Here is a 25,321-nt window from a genome sequence, read left to right as displayed (position 1 = left end):
AATAACCTATCACAACAAATGTATGAAAGTCCAACCCAAAAGGCCTCCTGGTCTAACTCAAGAACTGTGTTAAGATCATGCCTGGTAAAGCAGAACAGAGTGAGATCGAAAATCAGTGAACCAGTATGTGGGATATTAGACCTGATTAATGGGTGAAATAATGAAGGGATGTGGGATGTTCTGCCCATCACTCCCTTTTCGGGTTCTTAAAGAAAGGCTTTTGGAGAAAAATTAGCTATTGGAGTGAACTTGACCATTGTGGCTGCCAACTCGCTCCCCACACTATCCTCTGGAATCCCAGACCAGACCACCTTCATCCAAATCCCCAAAAATGTCCTGACCAGACCAAGCCAGAAAGAGGGAACCATGGGACAGCCTCGGCTAAATCCCAAAGACAACCTGGGGTGTGAGACTTCATCTCACACCCTAATGTGTCCTTTGCCTTCCCTAACTTATTTCTTCTCTTTCCTATCTCTCACCGCCTTTTCCTTCTGTCTAATAAGAGTCTGGCCTTGTGTCCAGTTCTGGGCACCGTATTTCAAGAAAGATGTGGAGAAATTGGAGAGGGTCCAGAGAAGAGCAACAAGAATGATTAAAGGTCTTGAGAATATGACCTATGAAGGAAGGCTGAAAGAATTGAGTTTATTTAGTTTGGAAAAGAGAAGACTGAGAGGGGACATGATAGCAGTTTTCAGGTATCTAAAAGGGTGTCATCAGGAGGAGGGAGAAAACTTGTTCACCTTAGCCTCTAATGATAGAACAAGAAGCAATGGGCTTAAACTGCAGCAAGGGAGATTTAGGTTGGACATCAGGAAAAAGTTCCTAACTGTCAGGGTAGTTAAACACTGGAATAAATTGCCTAGGGAGGTTGTGGAATCTCCATCTCTGGAGATATTTAAGAGTAGGTTAGATAAATGTCTATCAGGGATGGTCTAGACAGTATTTGGTCCTGCCATGAGGGCAGGGGACTGGACTCGATGACCTCTCGAGGTCCCTTCCAGTCCTAGAGTCTATGAGTTTGCAACACTGCTGGAAGCTCCATCACCAGAAAGAGGCAATGTCCTAAACAGCCCAATGCAGGTACAACTTTGCCAGGTCTTGGCACCAGAGTTTCTGGCGCCCTAAGCAGAATTCGGGGGGGCGACATTTTGTGCACTCCCCATGGGGCGCACAGGAGCTTCCGGTTCCGCTCCCATCGTGCCGCCGAAGAAGGACCCTCCGCCGAAATGCCGCAGGCGACAGCGGCAGTCATTGAGCTACTCAATTGCCTGCCGCTGTTTTCTACGGCACGTCAGCAGAAGGTCCTTCTTCGGCGGCACGACGGGAGCGGAACTGGAAGCTCCCGCGCGCCCCATGGGGAGCGCACAAAATGCCGCCTCCCGAATCCTGGTGCCCTAGGTGACCGCCCAGGGTCGCCTAATGGAAGCGCCGGCCATGCTTGGCATGGCTGAGAAGACCGTGTGCTGTGCCTGTGTCTTTTTCCAGAAGTGAGATTGCAAGTGAAAGTCAACATCCGCTAAAGGGAACAAGGGATGTTGTTAAAATGAAAGCCTGACTTAATCCTTTACATTTCAAATGGGCTGTGACTGTTTTTCTTTCTTCTTCTGTAGCTTTAATAAAAGGTGAAAAGGATTTTAAATGGTGTATTTATCATGGTAATAAGCAGGCTTGAGGTGTCTGTGTGTCAAGCCACAAACCTTGTTTAATGCTGTTTAATATTGAACAGTGTCTGGGTTATGTTAACACCTTTGGCCCATATATTCCATCTAAATACAATGGAGGATACTGGACTACAGAGACTCTTGATATATTCCTGGATATATTATTGGAACCCAGCTCATCAAAATTCATAAGATCATATTATATTTGAATAATTTGATTTGTGTAACAAAGAGAACTCTACTAATCTAAAGGGCCTATGGGCTCAGTATTTAGAAGGGTGAAGACAAATATTTGATAGTAGTAAAGCAGATTAAATGTTTTGAGAAATTAATTCTGCCTTGAGGCTTTTAATTCATAAGTATTGAAAGTGAAATTGTCCCTCACGTAAAGAACAGGTCCATTTTAGACAAAGCACATCTTTGCCCAGCCACATGGAAGACACATGATGAAACATAGTAATGAGTTATGAATAAATAAAGCAATTAAAAGTAATGAACTTAAGAAAAAGCTCTAACAAAACAATCCACAGGTCATTTCTGTTGATACTGATGGACAAAGTCTTTACAGTATGCTAAACCCGCAGCTGGAGATAGGCAGCAAAGGGGCCAAATAGTCCATATTTGGGCAAGATTTTTTTAATTAAAAAATTGTAATAACATGAATATTTTAAAAAATGTTTCATGGGTGCTACAATCAATAATGAAAAACAAGAACTTTGGTCTCAGAAGGGTCATAAAGCTTTTTATAAAACTGATGTACAGCACAGATATACAGTGTTGTACCCTGAAATGCATCCACTTCAATGCAACAGCTGTTGAACAGCACACGTCACCAGCACAAAAGAGCAGGGGGCAGGAAGTGAAAAAGACTGCTACTGCAGTGGGGAATTTAGGCAGGTACTGCATAATTACTCACTCTGTACAATTTAGAAATCGCTTCCAAATTTCATCTGGCCAGAAATCAAAAAGAAATTGAAGCCAGGAAGAAACTGTGACTTGCTTTCTGGGTGGAGTTTCATGTGAACATTCTAGTTAGGTCCATTCCACATGAGGTCAGGATGCTACACTATCATTCTATGTTAATATTTATAACAGACAAGTCTAGATACTGGGTTTTGTTGCCCTCTTGGGTGCAGGAGGGGTCGCACAGGGACACACACCTTTGGGACAGCTCCTTCTGTAGGAAGATTCACAGTTAGGAAGGTGGGCAGTATTTTCACTATGTCTTCCTATGGGTGTCCCACTAGGGGGAGGTAGTTTAATCTCTGCCTGAGGCTCCTGGTGGGTGGCGTTGACCTGGAGATGCATTGAACCAATGAATCCAGTCCTGGGCTTCTCAGCAGGGTGGGAATTGTAGGCAGGGTGGTGCCCCTGTGAGTTTCCCCTTCTCGCAGGCAGGTTCTTCAGCACCGGTGACTCAAGCCTACTGTAGCTTCTCCAATAACCCCCAGGTGAAGGTTCTTGCGGTGATTATCACCATGCTGTCACTCTTCTCCCTAGGGGGACTCTCCATCGCTGGAGACTCTGAGACGGCTCATCCAAGAGGAGTTAGAGAAGCAGCTAGATGGTATGTGTCAAACCGGGCAAGCCACTGAAACGTCTGAGGTTCCAGAAGAGGCTTTGTACAGCCCCTGAGCATGTGATTTGTGTCCCCAACTTTCCCAGCTATTAAAGGGCAACTTTGAGATGGGAGCAACTTGGGGAAAGGAGACGTGATGTGAAATGGCCTTGGCCAGCATTCTTCTAGTTGCTGTTATTGAAGGTGCTTGTGTTAGTACAAGGGCTTTCTCCCGTACAGCCCACGTTCTCCTTCTGTCCCATTGGGCACAAAGCCTGTGCTTATCCCATCACAGCCCGCTGCCAGGGAAATGACTATGATGTCACAAACCCAGCATTGTGACGTCACTGTGGGATCATGTGGGGAGAGAAGGCAGATCGGAAGGGAGCAGCAACATTATTTTGGGGCAAATTCCTGGAAGAAAGCACAGGAGCTGAGTGAAAGGCAGTGGGTGCAGACTAATGTGCTGGTGCATCCGGAACACAACTGGGTGGGAGAAGGAACAGCCGATGCAGCCTGCTGCTTCGTGCAGCATATATGAACTGAGGTCAGAGCTACAGCCCATGGCTTGGCCACTCCTCCAACCTGCCCACAAACCTCCACCATGCTCCAGCACCGAGGGTCAATGCAGAGCTTGGCTCCATGCCACACAGTGGGGAGAAGAGTCCCATTGCATGGACTGTCTCCTGTCTGCCCTCCCCACAAACCCTGGAGCAGTGGGAACAGGGCATTTTTTTTCTGCATTTTGCTCCATTCAGTGCCGGTGGGCAGGATTTGCCTCCCTATTAGTTAATGGTCACTGTGAAAGAAAAAGATTAAATTAATCTTTTACATGCTTTAACACTTCTAGTGGTTTAAAAGACTTCCCCGGCGTGAAAGTCTCTTCTGTTCGGGGTCAGCTAATGGAAGCCTGAGCTCCAACCTGCCCTTCCCTCCTGTGAGAGCTTTTAGTCATGAGTTTAGTATGTTTGGGGGGCTTCTGGAATCTGGCAGCTGCCATCCTGGTGTGTGTGGGGAAAACAGGAGAAAGTGCTGGCACAGGGAAATGGCAGAGTCCCACTTTCTGTCTACACAGCCTTTTAGTCAGGGCCAAGGTGCCTCTCTTGGGCCTGGCTGTCCCAGAAAGAAAAGAAATCCTCTCTCCCTAGAATGAACCATGTCACCTGCCTTATCTCACGCTCCGTGATAGGATACTAGTAACGAGATCTTCCTTTCAGTGGGGAAATGATCACAGTGCTACTAATCCCGGCTGGGTAACAATGCAGCTGAGGGAAAGGAAATAACCAGTCCAAGAAGCCAGTAGGACAAGGAGCCATGCGATGGGGGAGGAAAAGTCTGAGAGAGAGATTCAGAAAAAGTTGTTAACTGCAGGAGCAACAGGGTTGTAGGTTAAACTGATGTAGGTTGTGGGGGAGGCACCATCATGGCTGGTGCTGAAGAACTGTGTAGGGAAGGCAGGGTAAGTCGTCTGTTAAGTGCTAAGAGTTGGGCTGGAAAAACACAATCTTTCATTGGCCCTTGATCCCTTGTCTTGCAGAGCAGAGACTTTCTAACCTAACAAAACCACCTCTGTCTATCCTCAGCAAAACTAGCCTATCTCATGGCCCAGATGCAGCCAGCGCACGTTAAAGCACCCCAAGGCAGGCCAGGGCCTCCGGGGTCTCCCGGTAAGGAAGGACTCCCAGGAAGACCTGGCCCTCCAGGAGACCCCGGCCGACCTGGACAGACAGGGTCTGAAGGGCCATCAGGACCAGTGGGTCCAAAAGGTGAGTGAATCAGTCGGGGAGCCTGGAGGCTGAGAGGTACCTTTTCCAAATCCTGTGTGCTCTGAGCCCCTGGGGGTTCCTACATGTTCAGTATGTTCACTGTAGCAGGGATAAATGGAGCAGCGAGGACTGCTTGTGACAAAGTGGGACTGTTCTTAATGTTTCCTCTGAATACTGTGTGGGTGCCTCAGTTTCCCCTATGCATTTCTTAAGTCTCCAGTGTGCATAAATTGCTGACGCTCTGTCTCCTGGCAACAAATGGCTGGGGCCTTCCCCCCTTGCAGGGGGATGGCTAAAGGTGATAAAAGAGATCAGGTGACCTCTTGGCCCGGGAAAGAGACCAAGGCCAGAAAGGAGGGGCTGAGGGGGGGGTTCAGTTTGGAGCTGGCTGGGGACAGGAAGTGAGGGCAGACAGGGTTGTCTGCCTTACTGGGCCCCAGAATGGACTCGGCTGAGGGGACCTGTTCTCTGTACCTACAAGCTCTGTTTTAGACCATGTTCCTGTCATCTAATAAACCTCTGTTTTACTGTCTGGCTAAGAGCCACGTCTGACTGCAAAGCGGGGGTGCATGCAGGACCCTCTGGCTTCCCCAGGACCCTGCCTTGGCGGACTCGCTGTGGGAAGCACACGGATGGGCATATGCTGAATGCTGCAAGGTCAGACCCAGGAAGGTGAAGCTGTGTGAGCTTCTTGCCCTGAAGACAGTCTGCTCCAGGGGAGAGGAGGCTCCCCAAAGTCGTGACTGGCTTTGTGGGGAGCAGTTCCAGAGCATTGCCCAGGGACTCTGTGACACTGCTTTGTTCTGCTGATTTTAAAAACAGACTTTTTTCATTTTTCAGTATCGGCAGTGGACTATTTGTATCAACATTTTGCTTCGTTTCACAAACTGTGACTCAGAAATGTTCGGCATAAAGTATGTCTTGAGAATTTGGACAGAGCTGTCCCTCATTTCAGTATCCCAGCAAGGTGTCGTGCTGTTGCTTTGGGATGACTCTGCATTGCTCAGAACAACGAAATGGCAGCAGGTCCAGAGCGGCTGTTAGGTCAGATAAACAATGACTGGAACCTGCCAGGGTCGCTCTGGACCCCACTCTGACCCTCATCCCACCAAACACTTAAGAGCATGAGTCACGTTAACCCTTGTAGTAGTCTCATTGCTGTCAGTGGGACAATCCCCATGCTTAAAATGAAGTGTGTACTTAAGTGTGCTTTGCTGGAGCAGAGCCCGAACACATTGCAGAATCAGGCCCTGCGTGTGTAGGCTGGGATGTAAACATCATGTTATTGTGACGTGAGCAAGTTGCAGCGCAGGCCACACTTTTGTAAAAGTGGCCACTCCCGTAGGGCTGCTTTGTGCCTTTTAGGACGGATGCATGGGGGAAGGTGACCGTTGGCACGGTTCAGCCCGCTCATCCCTTTGCAGCTGGCCTGCTTTACGGCCCTGCTAGATGGTGAGCTGGGGACCATTGCCCTGCCTTTCCACCTCTCTGCCTCACCTCATCTCAGGCAATGGGGCCCCCAAGAGCACTTGTCAGGAGCAGACTCTGGTCTGCCCAAGCAGAGCGGTGGTGAGTGTGGCTGAGCTTTGCACAGAGCCTTCGAAGAATGCAGGAAAGGCTCCTGGAGCTCTCTGGCCAGTCACAGTCTGAGCTGGCTAGGCGCTTATCCCAGCAGATACCATATATCAGCTAGGAACAGTAATATGTATTTGTATTACAGTGGGACCTCATGCCTCCAGTCAGGATTGGTGCCCCCTTGTGGCATTTTATGCTTGTGCAGCTCACACTATCCCGTTTGGATTTTATCCTCCAGGTGAAAGAGGTGTGAAGGGTGAGAGAGGAGATCCTGGTGTTGGTCACAGGGGTGAAATTGGTCCTCCAGGAATTCCAGGTGGGTTGTTTGTTAATACTGCCAGGAGCATTGTGTCTCCTGGAATAGGCTAATTGCCAACACTCCCAAGCTTAGTGACACCAGGAGTGGTGTTGCGAACATGCCAGCAGCCGGAGTGCCACACCTCCTTTGCAGATACTTGTATTGATCCTTTTCTAGCTGAACCAAACCCACAGATCCAAGCAGCCTCAGACACAGGGAAAGCCCCGAGTCAAACATTGTAGTTCAAATGCACAACCATGACACGCTGTCATTGTTGATAAGTAAACAGCATTTGCTAGTCATAATACCAGTGATTGATCTGACCCTCTCTTCACCCTGCAGCTGCAGGGAGAAGGCGGCATGGGCTGTGTTTTGTGACTCCATGTGCCACATTTGGCAGCCAGGCCCCACATTGTGCTCCCTGTGTTACAGCAGCTGTGTCCTGAGGTGTGTCTGCTTCTGCTACTGCCAGGCGGGGAAATGTTCAGGGAAGGAAGTGAGCATTGCTACGAGCGACGTGTGGGGAAGTGCCTCAGACTGGGCATGGCCCAGAGAGATGGGGCTGAGCCAAACACCTCCACACTTGGCAGAAGTTCACCTCCAGATCCCAGCGTGGCTGCCAGGCACCTCTTGTGTGGTGTGGCCTTGCTGAATCATCACCTGGGAATAACGGTCCTTTGTTTTCATTCCAGGCCTCCCAGGGGAACCTGGCTATGGCAAAGATGGGATGCCAGGAGCACCAGGCCCACAAGGGGAAGCTGGGGTGCCAGGCCTCATGGGCCCACAGGGACCTCCAGGAGCCAGTGGACAGTGCGATCCCTCTCAGTGTGCTTACTATGCAAGTCTGGCCGCCCGGCCTGGCAATGTCAAAGGGCCTTAGCCAGTCCTGGGGACTCTCCCCGGACTGGTTTCTGAAACTTGAATTCAACACGCCTACCAGGAGCTCTTGGATTGTTCCCTAGCTGCATTTTTTATGGGAGGCCTTTGAGATGATCAAAGCCAACGAATGCTGCCGGTCGGTCAGATTATTATTAATTATTATTTTTATTATTTTGTTGATGTGAGAAATGTGTTTGGTTTTGTTCTCGCTAACATCAGGGCATGTTAAAAAATTAAAAATACATTGTTACATATAATATTGAGAACTAGCATAGCCATTGTTGTTTATACAGAACCCATGTGAGTGCTGAACCCTCTGCTCAGCTGGGTGAGTTCTTTTCCAGACTTCATTCCCAAGTTCTAATATGACAATATCAGTGCACTGTGCGGTGCATGCTAGTGACTGAGAAACAAGCCTACAGGAAGGGCAAGCTGCTGAAAAACATTGGGGGGAAAATGGCACGGGGAGGCTGACGAAGAGCTAGTCTCCAATGCATTCAGCTCACAAGGAACAATCTGTTACAGACAACAAGCACCGGATTGCCCAGAACTGCTATACTAAATGTAGTGTTCTCCTTGCTCAAAAAGGACAGAAATGTTATTCATAAATAGCCACTTGATAGGCTTTTCTGGGCATGAGCAAGGCTCTGAAAATAAGGTAAGGGAGAGCTGATGACATGAAGAGAGATTCTGTTTCCAGTATAATTGCTGTCCCCGTGCCCTGTACATGTTCTTTAGTTTCACTCCAAAAGGCAAAGATTTTATTCCTGGTAACTGGGGCCTGTACTCATACTGTCAAACAGCCAGCAAGTTTGTGCTCCTTGACTTCCTGAGCTAGTAGAGTTCTGTTCCTGCTCTGCAGTGAGGGCACGAAGAACATCCATTAAAGTTAACACAGTGATCCTCCAGGTATTGGCTGGTATTATGGTTTGTAGAAGGTTGGACTAGGTGATTATCTTGGTCCCTTCTGGCCAGAAAATGTAGTATGATCTGCAGGCCACCATATCTGGTGATTCCAAGGGACACGGGCCAAGCAGGGTAGGCTTGTGGAAGGGGAAGTAAACTGGAGTGCCGTCTTCAGTAGCATGGCCAGCACAACGAAGCATTTGGAGAATCAATGAATTAAAGGAAATTCTATGTGCCAAGAGGTGAATAACACCTGCCCCCCCAAACTAGCTCCTAAAACAATAGGGTCACCTGACTGCAGAAATCAATGTACATCTAGACAGGGAGAGCAAAGAATTGGATAGGCCAGGCTGAGTTTTGAGAAGATAATTGCTTCTTCAATAGGTCCATCCTCATTCTAAACCCCTGCAAACGCAGACACACACAGGACAGATTTTCAAATGTGATCAGCACCAGCTGGCCAGATTTTTAGAAAAACTCTGCTCCTGTGAAGGCACTTGAATGAAGTTCCCAGAGTGCTCAGTACACAGCCGCTCACATTGTTTTCTATAAGGGGGGACATTCTCCAGTGCCATCAACGGTTGCTGGTGAGTGCTGAGCTCTTCTGAAAATCTGGGCAGGTTTTTTTGATGCCTAAATGGAAGGTCTCTTTAAAAATCCATTCCTATCATACACGTTCACCTAACGGCGGCGTGTGCTTCCAAGTTATTTAAACTGAACAGACATCAGAAGCTGGGGGCATGGATCCATAACAGACATATAGCCAGTGTGCACTGTACAGACATAACTATTTTGACACATTGGATCCCTTCCCCAGCCCCCCAGGAATGTCATATGTTGGTCATTAAACATGAAACAAAAATAACAGATTAAGTACCATGGTAAATACCTTTCCTCTGTAGATTGCAAGTGTGTCACCCTGGTGCAAATAACCCATGGCTGTCCTTTTTGCTTTATAAAGACTAGTAAAAGTGAAAATATTATGCAGCAAAGGGTTTGTTGCTTACAAGTAACTCAGGAGAGCATATCTATTGATGTACTTCTTCCCTGGCCAGCCCTCTGTAGTTCTGTTAGTTTATTATCTATATTTCAACATCAGACAGGCATGTTGGTTGCAGTATTTAACAGCACCATGCTGGCCAGGCCAGGCTAGGATACAATTCACCTACTCCAGTGGGAACACATCACACCCAAGAAAGCACTTGGTAGCACGAGATGTCATTTCCAATAGACATCATGGGAGCAGCCAGGTTTTACAGAAGTCAGGCATGTTAACTGGGCCATGCTAATGTGACATTTCACTGCTGTCACTACTGTAACTCAGACTCTCTGTAAATCATGTCTAGTGATGTACAAACACACATGCTGTACATGGCTGACAACCAGGCAGCACTGGTTTCACGTAGTCAGGATCCTGTACACTGGGTTATTGGGAAATGTATAAAAAGGTTCTTGTTTAACAAGATTCAGGTCATTTCCTCTCCATGAGACTATGCAGTGGAATCTAATTTTGAGGGCAGTTGGAGCTCAGGAAGAGTGACTGCTTGAGCTGGGGAAACATGTTTTACTTTTCTTGTGGCCTCTTGGTCTTGGAAATTTCATGCACTTTTGCCAAGAGGGTGCTGTTCTTCAAATGAGAGGCACATCTGCATCTTTCATGGCGATTAGAAGAATTGGATGGCCCACACACAGACCTGAAATGAGCAATTGCCCTCTGCAAAGAGCACTTAAATAAAAAAAACATAAAGCATGACCCAAATCCCTTAGTACCTGGGCCTTACCTAGCTATCAGATTTTAAGCTAGATTCCTACTGATTCCAGTCAGAGCCCTGTACATCTAACACTGCAGAGGAGCAGTACTTTTGGCTTCTGTTCTTATCATCACTTGCTGCAGCTCCAAAAACTCCCTTCCACACATTGCTCAGTTTCAGCTGTCTACTAGCGCTCGCCTAGCTCTGTCTCTCTCGCCGACAGAAGTTGGTCCAATAAAAGATACATTACCTCACCCTCCTTGTGTCTCTAAAATCCTGGGACAGACATGGCTCCAACAATCCTGCATTTTAGTACTCAGTCTTTGGAATATAGTTTGCCCATCATCATAGTGTCAGTCCACACTAGAGAGTGACTAAAACCTGGCCTCAATTCCAAAATGATAGGATGGCTTTCATGAAAAGGGAAAACGTGTAAAATATCTGTTTGCTTCCTATGTAGGGACATCTCATTAATTCTGCTAAGGAACGAGGGAAAGGGTGCAAAGCATTAATGGCACCCTGTGAACTAGCACTTCACTTCTCAGCAAAACCAGCCTTTTTTTCCCCCTCCAGGAATAAAGCTTGTGATTTAGAAATGATGAAAGCCAGTCGAGATGGCTGGCCAAGTCGGGTCACAAGAGAGATCTAGCCCTCCCTCCCTACATCTGTAGACACAACTTCAGTTCCTTGGAGCTATGGCCAGACGCCATGGAGAGAAAAGCCTGAATAGAGAAGGTAAAAGTTCCAGCCTAGACTCTTTAGGCAAAATCCTGGCTCCTTTGAAATCAATGAGAGTTTTGCAATTGGCTTCAGTGAGTTCAGGATTTCGCCCTTAGTGGCTGTTAAAAGGCCTCTTGCAATCAACATTTTTTCTCTCCTTTAAAGGCAGTCTGTCCTCAATCTGCTGGACTCGTTCTGAGAGCGGCTGTTTCTTATTCCAGCAGCATGCCAAAAATGGCCTCTTTGAAACAAATGCGACTTACCGTAAGCACAGCCGAGTCCACGCGCTATGAGAGCAGACTACGTGCGCAGCTTGGTTAGAGTAAGAGCGTTTGGGCTGGTGATAAAAACAATGATTCATTGCTTAAAGAGTTGGACAGGGACATACATAGCCAGACATGGCTCTGTGGGCATCAGTGTCCAAGGAGAAGATGAGATTGGTGCCACAGCCAAATTGCTCCCTTCCTCCCCACCTCCCCTTGGCGTGTTTCCTAATTATTTCTGTTCCGTCAGCTGCACTGAGCAGCTTTAGTTCCCACCCACTCCCCAGGACCCTTGACAGTGCCAGTGCCACAGAGAAGGCTTCGCTGGAGCTGTAGTAAGGATTCTGGCAAATCCTAGGCCAAAAGCTGCCCATTGCACGTTTAAGGAAGAACAGGGACACTGCACTGGAGTGATGGAGCTCAGGTCCAACCTGCGCCGAGTGACTGGAGGCACCTCATTATTACTCCAGCATCCCCTTAGCTAGGGGGCCCCAGGTGGTTGCCTGTTTGGTCTGCACATTATGCTGCCCTGGTAGAAGACACCCAGAGGAAGTCCTAAAACTGAAGCTCTGCCAGCGTCTGGTTTTCAGATCAGTGGAATGTGGCTTATAAATCTTGACCGGGTCCTAATAAGCATCCCTTTGCTGGCCACTAAGGCATTCAGAGTGAAAGGGGAGTCCCTGCGGGTTCCTTTCTCATTCTGGTCCCCTGCTCCCACCCTAAGATGGCTTTGCAGCTGCTCAGTTCCATTTTCAGAGCTTTCTGTCAAGCCAACTTCCTACTTGCTGGTCACTGAAAGGCATTTACACAGCTCAGGAGCCTGTCTCCAGTAACCCAAAGTAGAAGAAAGTACCATGGACAGGGAGCTTTGGCCCAGGACTGAAGCTAGGAGTCCTGGTTCTGCCACAGACTCACAGAGGGGCCCAATCCAGTGCCCAGTGAGGTCAATGGGAGCCTGTCTGTTGACATCGGTCACCATAGGAGCAGGCCTAGGTTGAAAATGGTTAGTTAAAAGTAGACACCTAAAGCCACATTGGGGCATCTAAATAATTGATTCCTTGAGGTGCTGCCTGCCCCTAGTGCCCCAGGGGAGAGCGCTTAGGCCCCAGTTCTGCTAAAACCTATGCCTGTGCTTTTCTTGAAGTCCATCAGACTGCTCACAGTGCTTAAAGTTAAGCAAGTGCATAGGCGTTTGCAGAACCAGCAACTAATTTAGGTGCCAAACTTTATGCACCCAGCTCTGACATTTCTAGCCTTTACCTCCCTGTGCCTCAGTGTCTCTAGCTCTAAACTAGGAACGGTGATACACTCCTCAGAAACGTGTGCTGCGATCTAGCCACGCCACACTCTAGCAGTGTGCCAGGTTTTTACATTGTCTGCACAGCAGGCTGATGTTTATACTCAGGAGCACTTGTTTTTCCCCCCAATGCAGTTCAGCATTACAAAAGAGAGGCTGGAGGGCTATGCCGTTTAAATAGGGTTGGGGACACAGACAATATTTTATTTATCTATTAAAAGCGGTGCTAAGCGCTTGTGCATTTTATGGCATCAGTGCTTTTTTAAATTGTATATAAATTATTGTGATCGTAATAAAGAGGCTATTATTCCAAACATTTGTTTTTGCCTATATAATGAAAACCTCAGAATCATCTGGGCGAAATAAATGTGTTTGTTAAATTATTTAAGGGATTTTTATTTGTGGGTTAAGCTGTTCAGCCTGAATTAGTTTTTCACTGATGCTTTACTCATTGTTCAATTATTTTCCCTTCCTGACGTTTGTGAATGGTTCTTTTCAGTTCAGTCTCGTGGTGCTATTTTACTGAGCTGATTTTTTCCCCCTTGTTGTTAATGTGGGATTATTAAACTATTTAAAGTTGACCAGGTGTTCTGCTTGGTTATTTGGAAATGTGTGTGTTCAAAAACAAACAAGCCCCCGGGGAAGAGTGTGCTGCAGCAGGGTCTAACTCGGATCCATAGGCCGAGCTCAAGACCAGATGAGAGACACCCCTAGCTGTAAAACTGTCAGCTTCAGTAGACAGGAAGGATGGTGCAGTGGGAAACTGCTAGCCTGAGACTCAGAAGACTTGGATTTAATTCTCTGTGCTGCTACAGACTTCCTCTGGCATGTCACTTGGTCTCTGTGCCCCAGTTCTCATGGGGATGATGAATACACTGAAGATTATATCTTCTTTGATTTTTTAGACAAAGAGAATGCAGTAGATCTAATTTATCTGGATTTCAGTAAGGCATTTGATACAGTTCCACATGGGAAATATTAGTTAAATTGGAGAAGATGGGGATTAATATGAGAATTGAAAGGTGAATAAGGAACTCGTTAAAGGGGAGACTACAATGAATCATACTGGAAGGTGAACTGTCAGGCTGGAGAGAGGTTTGTAGTATAGTGCCTCAGGGATCAGTCTTGGGATCAATCTTATTTAATATTTTTGTTACTGACCTTGGCACATAAAGTGGGCATATGCTAATAAAATTTGCATATGACACAAAGTCGAGAGGTATTGTCAATATGGAGGAGGACCGGAATATCGTACAAGAAGATCTGGATGATCTTGTAAACTGGAGTAATAGCAATGGGAGGACATTTAATAGTGCAAAGTCATGCACTTAGGGACTAACAACGAGATTTTTTGCTATAAACTGAGGACATGTCAGTTGGAAGCAACAGAGGAGGAGAAAGACCTGGGTTTATTGGGTGATCACAGAATGAGTATGAGCCGCCAATGTGGTGCAGCCATGAAAAAGACCAATGCAGTTCTAGGATACATCAGGTGAGGTATTTCCAGTAGAAATAGGGAGTGTTAATACCATTATACAAGGCACTGGTAAGACCTTGTGTGGAATACTGTGTGCAGTTCTGGTCTCCCATGCTAAAGAAAGATGAATTCAAACTAGAAGAGTTTCAGAAAAGAGCTGCTAGGATGAGCACCAGGACGGAGAATCTACCTTATGACAGGAGACTTAAAGAGCTTGGCTTGTTTAGCCTAACCAAAAGAAGGCTGAGGGTAGATAATTTTGCTCTTTATAAATACATCAGCGTGATAAATACCTGGGAGGGAGAGGAGTTATTTAAGTTAAGCACCAATGTGGCCACAAGAAGAAATAGATACAAACTGCCCATCGACAAGTTTAGGCTTGAAATTAGATGAAGGTGTCTAGCCACTGGAGGAGTGAAGTTTTGGAACAGCCTTGCAAGAGGAGCAGTGGGTGCAAAAAACCTAATTGGCTTCAAGACTAAGCTTGATAAGTTTATGGAGGTGATCATAGAATATCAGGGTTGGAAGGGACCTCAGGAGGTCATCTAGTCCAACCGCCTGCTCAAAGCAGGACCAATTCCCAACTAAATCTATGAGACTGCCTACAATGGCATGTAGCCATCTGTGACTGCTAGCAGCAAGTAAATCCAATGGCCAGTGATGGGACGCTAGCTGGGGAGAGCTCTGAGTTATTACAGAGAATTATTTTCCACTTGTCTGGCTGATGGGTCTCACCCACATACTCAGTGTCTAACTGATCACCATATTTCAAGTCGGGAAGGACTTTTCTCCTGGGTCAGATTGGCAGAAACCCTGGGGTTGTTTTTTTTTGCCTTGGGGCCTGGGTCACTTGAAGATTTAAATTTGTGTAAATGGTGGGGGGTCTTTGTAATTTGAAGTCTATTAATGACGATTTGAGGACTTCAGTAACTCAGCCAGAGGTTTGGGGTTTGTTACAGGAGTGGATGGGGGAGGTTCTCTGGCCTGCAATGTGGAGGAAGTCAGACTAGATAGTCATGATGGTCCCTTCTGGCCTTATAGTCTATGCGTCTCTGAGGTATTCAGATACGAAGGTAACAGGGAAAGCCATATCAGTACCTAAGATAAATAGGGATCAGGTCATGACATGCCTAGTGGAGCCATACTGCCCCCTATAGTCAGGTTTGTTCTGACCAGAGATGCTGAAACAGCTCCCTAACTTGGAGCATAACCTCTGTTATGCAGTGACATCCAGCATTAGTACCAACAGCAAATCATTCACAGATCTTCTCATCCAATTTAAAGCGAGGTTCTGCGCTAAAAGTGAAAATGGTGTTTTCTTAACAGAGCTGCTATGTGTGTGTTTTCAGAGGTGCTTAGGATGAAATTCATTTCTTTGAAGGGGGCCATGTCAGACAAAAGTCTTTTTGCCAGCAAGTTAAAAAAGTATGGATTGGATGGACTCGGAGGTGAATAGAAAGGTGGCTAAATTGTTAGGCTCAATAGGTAGTGATCAATGGCTTGATGTCTGTTTGGCAGCCAGTCTCAAGCGGAGTGCCCCAGAGGTCAGTCCTGGGGCCGGTTTTGTTCAACATCTTTATCAATGATCTGGATGATGGGATGAATTGCACCCTTAGCAAGTTCACACATGACACTAAGCTGGGGGAGTAGTAGATACTCCGGAGGGTAGGGATAGGGCACAGGCTGACCTAGACAAATTGGAGGATTGGGCCAAAAGAGATCTGATGAGGTTCAACAAGGACAAGTGCAGAGTCCTGCACTTAGGACAGAAGAAACCTATGCACTTCTACAGGCTGGAGACCGACTAGCTAAGCAGCAGTTCTGCAGAAAAGGACCTGTGGAATCCAGTGGATGAGTAGCTGGATATGAGTCAACAGTGTGCCCTTGCTGCCAAGAAGGCTAGTGGCATATTGGGCTGCATTAGTAGGAGCATTGCCAGCAGATTGGGGGAAGTGATTATTCCCCTCTATTCAGCACTGGTGAGGCCACACCTGGAGTGTTGTGTCCAGTTTTGGGCCCACCACTACAGAAAGGATGTGGACAAATTGGAGAGAGTCCAGTGGAGAGCAACAAAAATGATCGGGCTGGGGCACATGACTTCTGAGGAGAGGCTGAAGGAATTAGGCTTATTTAGTCTGTAGAAGAGAAGAGCGAGGGGGGATTTATTAGCAGCCTTCAACTATGTGAAGGAGGGTTTAAAGAGGGTGGAGCTGAGCTGTTCTCAGTGGTGGCAGATGACAGAACAAGGAGCAATGGTCTCAAGTTGCAGTGCGGGAGGTTTAGGTTGGATACTAGAAAAAACTATTTCACTAGTCGGGTGGTGAAGCACTGGAATGGGTTACCTAGAGAGATGGTGGAATCTCCATCCTTACAGGTATTTAAGGCCTGGTTTGACAAAGCCCTGGCTGGGATGATTTGGTTGGGGTTGGTCCCGCTTTGAAGCAAGGGGGTTGGACTAGATGACCTCCTGACATCTGTTCCAGCTCAAATCTTCTATGATTCTGTGAAATCAGGGTTTAATTGGTCCATAAGTTGTGCATAGACCTTGTGCTGGTTCCCTACACAGCAGAGTGCATTTCATCCTTTAGAGACTGAAATACATTTTTAGTGCCCTTAGCCCTGCAGAACCAATATGGTTAAGAAAGATAGAGCTTCATCCCATCCTTCTTGTGCATCACCCACAGAATTGTTTGCCAAAACAGCTACATCTGTGCAAGCCCTCTTTACACTTGGGCTCATGAAAGCTGTGTAGGGAGCACATGAAGACAATCTAACAAAAGTGCATGAAAACAAGAAGAGTGCAAGATTCCTGAGGAGCACTTAATCAGCCTGAAAGCTGATTTACTCCTTCTCATAACACAAGAGCTAGGGGTCATCAAATTAATAGGCAGCAGGTTTAAAACAAAAAGGAAATATTTTTTCACACAAGACACAGTCAACCTATGGAACTCCTTGTCAGAGGATGTAGTGAAGGCCAAGAATATAATAGGGTTCAAAAAAGAACTAGATAAATTCATGGAGGATAGGTCCATCAGTGGCTATTAGCCAGGATGGGCACGGATGGTGTCCCTAGCCTCTGTTTGCCAGAAGCTGGGAATGGGTGACAGGGGATGGATCACTTGATGGTTACCTGTTCTATTCATTCCTTCTGGGACACCAGGCATTGGTCACTGTGGAAGACAGGATACTGGGCTAGATGGAGCTTTGGTCTGACCCAGTATGGCCATTCTTATGAAGGCAAAGCATGGTCTGTTGGTGACAGTAGACCCCTAAAGGCAGATGGGGCCTGTCATAAACAGATAGTTAAGGGTTAATGTCTCTTTTACCTGTAAATGGTTAACAAACAGGGAACCAAAAACACCTGACCAGAGGACCAATCAGGAAACAAGATACTTTCAAATCTCAGTGGAGGGAAGCCTTTGTTTGTGTTTTTTGGGTTTTGCTTTGTTCTCTCTGGGTCTTGAAAGGGACTAGACGTGCAACCAGGTTTCTTGCCAATCTCCCTGCTACAGTCTCTTATATATTCAGAATAGTGAGTATAAAGTAGAAAGGCAGTTATAATCTTTTGATTGTTTTCTATATTTGCAAATGTGTAGTTTGCTGGAAGTATTTTAAATTGTATTTTGCTGGGGGGAGGCTTCTCTCTAGTGTCTATAAGCTGCAAGACCCTGTAACTTTTACCATCTAAATTACAGAGACAACTTTTAATAAAAAGAAAGAAAAAAGTAAAAGTTTTACTTTTTAAGACCTGTTTGATTTTTTCTCCTTGTTGAGGCTCAAGGGAATTGAGTCTGTACTTATCAGGGAATTGGTGAGAGAAGGGAGGGGGGAAAGGTGGAATCCCTTTGTTAGATTCACGGAGCTTGAATCTGTCTATCTCTCCAGGATAGCCCAGGGATGGAACACCTGGGAGGGGAAAAGAAGGAGGAAAACAAACCTGATTTCTCTGTGTTGTGATTCAAGGAGTTTGAATCACAGTAATCTTCCAGGGTAACCCAGGGAGGGGAAGCCTGGGAAAGGCAACGGTGAGGGAAAGGGTTTACTTTCCTTGTGTTAAGATCCAGAGGGTCTGGGTCTTGGGGGTCCCCGGGCAAGGTTTTGGGGGGACCAGAGTGTACCAGGCACTGGAATTCCTGGTTGGTGGCAGCTTATTAGATCTAAGCTGGTAATTAAGCTTAGAGGAATTCATGCTGGTACCCCATTTTTTGGACTCTAAGGTTCAGATTGGGGAAATATACCATGACAGGGCCTTCCACCTTGATTTCAAACTAGAATAAGTACAAAGAAGGCTACTAGGGTGATCAGGGCAATGGATCCCCTATCTTTTGAGAGGAGGCTAACAGCATTTGGCTTGCTTAACCTTGTGAAATGAAGGTCGAGGGAATGTGACTGCTGTCTATAAATACATCAGCAGAGTCAACAGCAGGGGAACAGAAGAGCTTTTTAAGCTAAAAGCCAAAGTTGGCACAAGAGCAAATGGGTATAAACTAGTCATGAAGAAATTTCAGATGGAAATTAGAAGATTTCTAACCATCAGAGGAGTGAAGCACAGAACAGCCTCCAATAGGAGTAGTGGGGGCAATTTAATGAGTTTCAGGATAGAACTTGATAAGTTTATGAAAAGGATTATAAGAAGTCCAGTCCCTGTAATAGCAAGGGACTGGACTCGATGATGCAGGAAGTCCCTACCAGGCCTCTGCCCTACTTTCCTAAAACACAGACCTTGCAAGTGTGACAAAGTTCCTCCTCTACCTTGGTGGGTCCTGCACTTACTGGTGGATTTGCTCGCCTCACAGATTCACCCTGTGGGTCGGGAAACAGCTCAGAGACCTTCCCCTCTGGTAGAAGCCACAGTCCAGGTCAATTCCTCCTGTGTTTGATCAGGAGTTGGGGGGTTTGGGGGGAACCCAGGCCCGCCCTCTACTCCAGGTTCCAGCCCAGGGCCCTGTGGATTACAGCTGTCTAGAGTGCCTCCTGGTACAGTTGTACGACAGGTACAACTCCCTGGGCTACTTCCCCATGGCCTGCTCTCAACACCTTCTTTGTCCTCACGACCAGACCTTCCTTCTGATGTCTGATAACGCTTGTACTTCTCAGTCCTCCAGCAGTATGCCTACTCACTCTCGGCTTCTTGCACGCCTCTTGCTCCCAGTTCCTTGCACACACTTCCTCTCCTTTGGCTCCCTGCCTCCCTTTGGCCTGACTGAAGTGAGCCCTTTTATAGCGTCAGAGGGGCCTTAATTAGAGCCAGGTGCTTAACAGCCTCACCTGACTCTTAGCAGGTTAATTGGAGTCAGGTGTTCCCATTAGTCTGGAGCAGCCCCTGCTCTGGTCACTCAGGGAACAGAAAACTGCTTATCCAGTGGCCAGTATATCTCCCTCTTTTGTTCCCAACTGGCCTGGGTCTATCACACAAGTGAGAGCCCAAAGTCAATCTCATGGTTAAGATGGGTGATTAGGACACGTGTCTGAAGGTGAAGTGTGCCCAGACATATAAAAAAAAAATTGTATCAGTGTTGCTTAGCCATCTAAGTGTAGAGAATGCTACACACCTACAGTATTACGATATATACTGTTACACAAGCACTGTATTTTTGGCAGTGTCATTTCTTCTGAGCATCATACTGCAGGATAGCTTTGGGCTGAGTGAAATGGCTCCCATTGTAAGGCACGCTTCATCGCTTTTTGGTCAAAGCTGGCTACTATTTACTTTGAGTCTCATTGGCACAGATAGTTGTGAGAGACAGCATTTCCAGTTAGGAAGTTTCACTTACAAATAGGCTTTTTTTGCTTCAGGTATATGTTATTTTTCCAAGTTATTGTGCCCTTCCCCCTCCCAACTATGTTCTCTATTAGACTTTCCGAAATCTGTTTGAATTTGTTCCATACAAAAGCTCTACTGTTCCTCCACCAAGATGGCACCCTCCAAATGACAGTGCTGTGGGGGTTATGTTAAATGGGAACCATCAGAAATTGGTATCTATTTTCCTCGTACCCACCTACTGTGTCATCCACTTACCTTTGACATCACAAACATGGACAGTTGGGCCCACCTCTAATAATACAGATGCTTTGCATTTCTGTAGACCCTTCCACCCCCAGATCTCAAAGCACCGTACAAACTTTAATGAATGCCACCTCTCAAAATGACTCTGCGGTGGGCAACTATTATTGTTCCTCTTACAGATGGGGAAAGTGAGGCAGCAGGCAGCTCAGGGCCTGATCCAGAGCCCAGTGAAGTTGTGGAACTCTTATTGACTTCAGTGGGCTTTGGGTGAGAACCTAGGTTTGTCCTGGAGCATTTGCCTAGTAAAACATACAGCTAGAGGTGATTACAGTGAGAGCGGCTCGGGTGCATAGATCTAGAGTTTCAGTTTTCCTTTCTAAAGTGACACACAAGTTTCCTCGTGACTCACTGAGTTAGATGAACAGTATAAACTCCGAGGAGGCAGTGCCCCTTTTGTGGGCTTGGCTATGTGCACACTACCAGAGCTGTGATCAAAGGGCAGAAATCCAGCTGATCCGGAAGACGTGTTTACTTAATGGATGTCGCTGAGCAACCTGAACCCTCAGTATTTGTGTTGTTAACTTGCCTGGTGGAGAAGAAAGAGCAGTGGAGGCTGAGGCCAGGCTGATAAAGAATCACCGTGGTTGTCTCTGGAGAATGTAACACTCCAGAAAGGATCTTATTTCTCTCTGTTCCCGCAAATCCACTTGTGGTGGAAGAATGAAATCAGCTCGATCCTTCAGTTCTCTCAATCCCGGCACCGACCCGCAGTGGAAGTACCTCACAGAGCATGACCCTAAGTTTGAAGGGCAGAGAAAACTCAAAATAGAAGGCAAGGAGCTGGTGTCGGTGCCCCTGCGGGTCTTTGGCTTGGAAGGCCTGCAGGTCCTGGAGATGAGCCCGGAAAGAGAGAGCTGCCTGAGGTACAGGATGGAGCTGATCCCCCGAGAAATCAGCCACCTGAGGAGCCTAACCCTTCTTTACATGGACTCCAACAACTTGAAGGAGATCCCTGCCGAGATCGGCACCTTGAGCAACTTAGAGAGACTCACCCTCAGTAACAACCACCTGACCTCTCTGCCACCAGAGATCGGCGGCCTGGAAAAGCTACACAGCCTGCATCTGGCCAACAACAACTTCACAGAACTGCCCGCCCAGGTCTGCCAGCTCAGACAACTCACTTTTTTGGATTTCAGCGATAACCAAATAAGCACCCTCCCTCCCGGCATTCATCATCTACAGAAGCTGGAGACGTTGCTGCTGCTGTTCAACTCTCTCAAACAGCTGCCGGGGAACGTGTGTCTTTTAAGAAACTTGCGCACTCTGTGGCTTGGCTACAACCACCTAAGGGCCCTTCCTGAAAATTTTGGAGAGCTGGTCAGCTTGGACTGGGGATATAATTACTGTTCGTGTAATTTTGAGGGGAATCCACTGGTACGTCCTCCCCAAGAAGTATGTGGCGGAGGCCCTGGAGAGATCAGGGAGTACTTTGCTTCACCCTATAGAGCATTAGGAGAATAGACACTAGGGGTTATTTGCCACAAAACTGCTGTGAGGGATTTATAGCATACAAACAGAATCAACGTGCAAAATGGGTTTTATATGGAAAAGGCCATTAGAGTCTCTGTGTAGCTTGATACCGCATCTCTGTTTTAGTGTATGGTAACCTGTATACTCCTATTAAGTATACACACTCCTCAAATTATTTCAGGGGTTATTGAGCTCTCGGTGGTTTGCAGTTGCATAGATGGCTCTGGAAATGTTATTGCCAAAAGTCCAGTTTGGGGAAACTAATTACATCTAATTCTAAGGACATGGTGTCAAACACACTTGTGATCGTATGTAAATAATAACAGTTATTGCATATAGTGAAGATATAGGTAGAAGTGGGCAGAAGAGCTTGTGTTCAGATCTGAACCTGGATTACATTTAGATTTAGGGTAGGGTTTTAGGCCAAATCAAGCATTGGGTTTGGTATAGGTCAGGGGTGGGCAAACATTTTGGCCTGAGGGCCACATCGGGATTCCAAAACTGTATGGAAGGCTGGGTAAAGAAGGTTGTGCCTCCCCAAACAGCCTGGCCCCCACCCCTATCCTCCCCCTTCCCACTTCCCTCCTCCTGACTGCACCCCTCATAACCCCTGACCCATCCAACCCTCCCCCCACTCCTTGTCCCCTGACTACCCCGTCCTGGGAACCCCACCCCCTATCCAACCACCCTCTGCTCCTCATCCCCTCACTACCTGGGCTCGGGACCTCCTGTCCCTAACTGCCCCCTGGGATCCCATCCCCTTATCCAACCCCCCCCCCGCTCCTTGTCCCCTGACTGCCCTCCCGACCCCTGTCCACATCCCTGCCCCCCGACAGACCCGCCAGGACTCCCACTCCCAACCTTCCTTGTTCCCCATCCCCTGACTGCCCCCCAGACCTCCTGACCCATCCAACCCCCCCCTGCTCCTTGTCCCCTGACCACCCCCTCCCAGGAACCCTGCCCCTGATCACCCTTCTGGAACCCCACCCCCTATCCAATCCCTCCTGCTTCCTGTCCCCTGACTGCCGTGACCCCTATCCACACCCCTGCCCTCTAACGGGTCCCCTGGAACTCTGACACCTATCCAACCCCCCATGTTCCCCATCCCCTGAACACCCTCCCCCCAGAACCTCCACCCCATCTGACTGCCCCCTGCTCCCTGTCCCCTGACTGCCTCCTGGGATCCCCTGCCCCTTATCCAACCCCGCCCCTTTACCATGCTGCTGAGAGCACCAGGACTGGCAGCCACGCCTCCGCACTGTCCGGCAGGAGCTCACAGCCCCACTGCCCAGAGCACTGATGACATGGTAAGCTGAGGCTGCAGGGTTGCGCGGACAGCAGGGGAGGGGCCAGAGGCTAACCTCCCCTGCCTGGAGCTCAAAGGCAGGGCAGGACCATCCTGTGGGCCAGATGTGGCCCGTGGGACATAATTTGCCCATCTCTGGTTTAGGCGGTACCAAAATCTTATAAGCCTTCTACTCCATCCTATAAAAACAACTAGGAGTCCGGTGGCACCTTAAAGACGAACAGATTTATTTAAGCATAAGCGTTTGTGGGTAAAACACCCATTTCTTCAGATGCATGGAGTGAAAATTACAGATACCGGCATAAATATATAGACACCTGAAGAAAAGGGAGTTACCTTGCAAGTGGAGAACCAGTGTTAACAAGGTCCACTCCCAATAATTGATTAGGAGGTGTCAATACCAAGAGAAGGAAAATTGCTTTTGTGGTGAGCCATCCAGTCCCAGTCCCTATTCAAGCCCAAATTGATGGTGTTAAGTTTGCAAATGAATTGTAGCTCTGCAGTTCCTCTTTGAAGTTGTTTCTGAAGGGTTTTTTTTTTGTTGAAGGACGGCTACTTTTAGATCTGTTATTGAATGTTCAGGGAGACTGAAGTGTTCTCCTACTGGCTGTTATATGTTACCATTTGTGATGTCTGATTTGTGTCCATTTATCCATCCTATCTTGATTTGGCCTTTTCCAGTGTGGGGTCCAATGTGTAAACAGAACCATAGGGGTAGGATCTGAACATTCAAATCCCATCCCCACCCAGAAATTTGAAGGGATTTGCATTTGCGGTACCAGTTGTGGCCCATCTCTGATTCCACATGTCAGTACGTAAAGACACCTAAAGTTACATGAACAGAAACAGCCTCTGTGCGTAGTAAAATTATGCCTGTGACACAACACAGGCCAGGTAATTAAGACTGGCCTTCTCTCATCTTCTTGCATCTACCAATGAACACACAAGGCATCACACCTTTCCATACATTTTGGACACAAAGTTAGAAGTCTAAATACCTTTGTGGATCTGGGCCTATGTGATTTAGATGCACCAGTCCCTATGACCTTCAGTGGGACATGTGCCTGTAATTCATTTACGTGCTTTAGAAAATCCCACTCTAAATTAACAACTTTGACCCCGCAATCACTAGTGCCTGGACAGACTGCAGTGTTCACAGAGAGTCTCACTGAAGTCCGTGGGTCTCTGTGCAAGTGCAGCGGCCTGTCGGGGTCACTTTTGGAGTGGACTTCTGGAGTATCATTATAAAGAAGCTACCTGTGAAATGAGCACCTGGGCTGCGAGGGAGATAGCCATAAAGGAGCTGGGGAGGGTGTTAGGTCAGCAAGAGATCACAGTCAAGTGGTGACAACAGAGGAGCAGATGGCAGGAGAATTGGAGTTTGCTGTCACCTCTGCCACTGACTCACTCTCTGACCTTGAGCAAGTCACTTAACCTGTCTGTGCCTCATTTCCACCAGCTGTTAGATGGGTATAATAATCCCCACCTTTGTAAAACTCATCTTGGACAAGAGGTGCTAGGTAAATGCAAAGTAATCTTGAAAAAGAGCAGACAGGAAATAAAAGTCCTCCTTGCTCTAGCAAGATATGGGTGACTGAGGTTCTAGCTAGCAAGAGCTCTGGTGTTGTGAGGGTTATCTCTAACATATCGAATCCTCCTATGAACAAAACCACAGCCAGACAGTTCCTCAGGTAGGGAAATCCTCACAATCCCTGCCCCACTCTATGTGAACCATGTATCGGGGGTAGCCATGTTAGTCTGTATCCACAAAAAACAACAAAGAGTCCGGTGGCACCTTAAAGACTAACAGATTTCTTTGGGCATAAGCTTTCATGGGTCTTTAAGGTGCCACCGGACTCCTTTTTGTTTCTATGTGAAGCATAAGCTCTGCAAAGCTAGGTCAACCTCTCTCTCTTCTTCACTGTTTGCCAGATCCCTTAGAAGCCCTTCTGCTCTGGTCCTTGGAAAGCGATTATACCAATGAGTTTCCAGTCGCCCATCACATTATTAGGACTTGGCCAAGCTGACTTTATTTCTTTTGCTAATTTCTGGCACCATTAAATTAAAGTTTTGCCTTGGCTGCAACGGAATTAGGTTCACCGCATTAGGGCTCACAAAAGGTTCCTGCTTGATAGAACAAGAAACCAAAGAGAAAGGGAGTCAGTTTTCAGATCCATTCAGCTCTCTCTCTCTCCATCTGTCCTGCACCTGTAAACTGAGACAACAATCCTAGGACCCAATTATCACATCAGCGCCATGCATGAAACTCCACTGGAGTCAATGGGAGCTGCGTGCTTATGGCTGGCAGGGAGAACATGATGTGCCTT

The 25,321-nt window shown here is 47.2% G+C and overlaps 1 protein-coding gene across 1 annotated transcript in view; it reads left to right on the top strand.

Moving 5' to 3' along the window:
- The window catches only part of COL22A1 (collagen type XXII alpha 1 chain), a 327,940-nt gene extending 320,045 nt beyond the window's left edge, over positions 1–7,895 (top strand). Inside the window, 4 exon segments of the mRNA XM_030553879.1 lie at positions 3,162–3,228; positions 4,803–4,985; positions 6,799–6,876; positions 7,551–7,895. Of these exon segments, the coding sequence (XP_030409739.1) occupies positions 3,162–3,228; positions 4,803–4,985; positions 6,799–6,876; positions 7,551–7,738 (516 nt within the window). The 3' untranslated portion in view covers positions 7,739–7,895.
- Positions 7,896–25,321: the final 17,426 nt, after the last annotated feature.

This window comes from Gopherus evgoodei, chromosome 2, assembly GCF_007399415.2.
Source record: "Gopherus evgoodei ecotype Sinaloan lineage chromosome 2, rGopEvg1_v1.p, whole genome shotgun sequence".
In the NCBI taxonomy this organism is placed as follows: Eukaryota; Metazoa; Chordata; order Testudines; family Testudinidae; genus Gopherus; species Gopherus evgoodei.
This window is presented reverse-complemented; position numbering and strand designations above follow the sequence as displayed.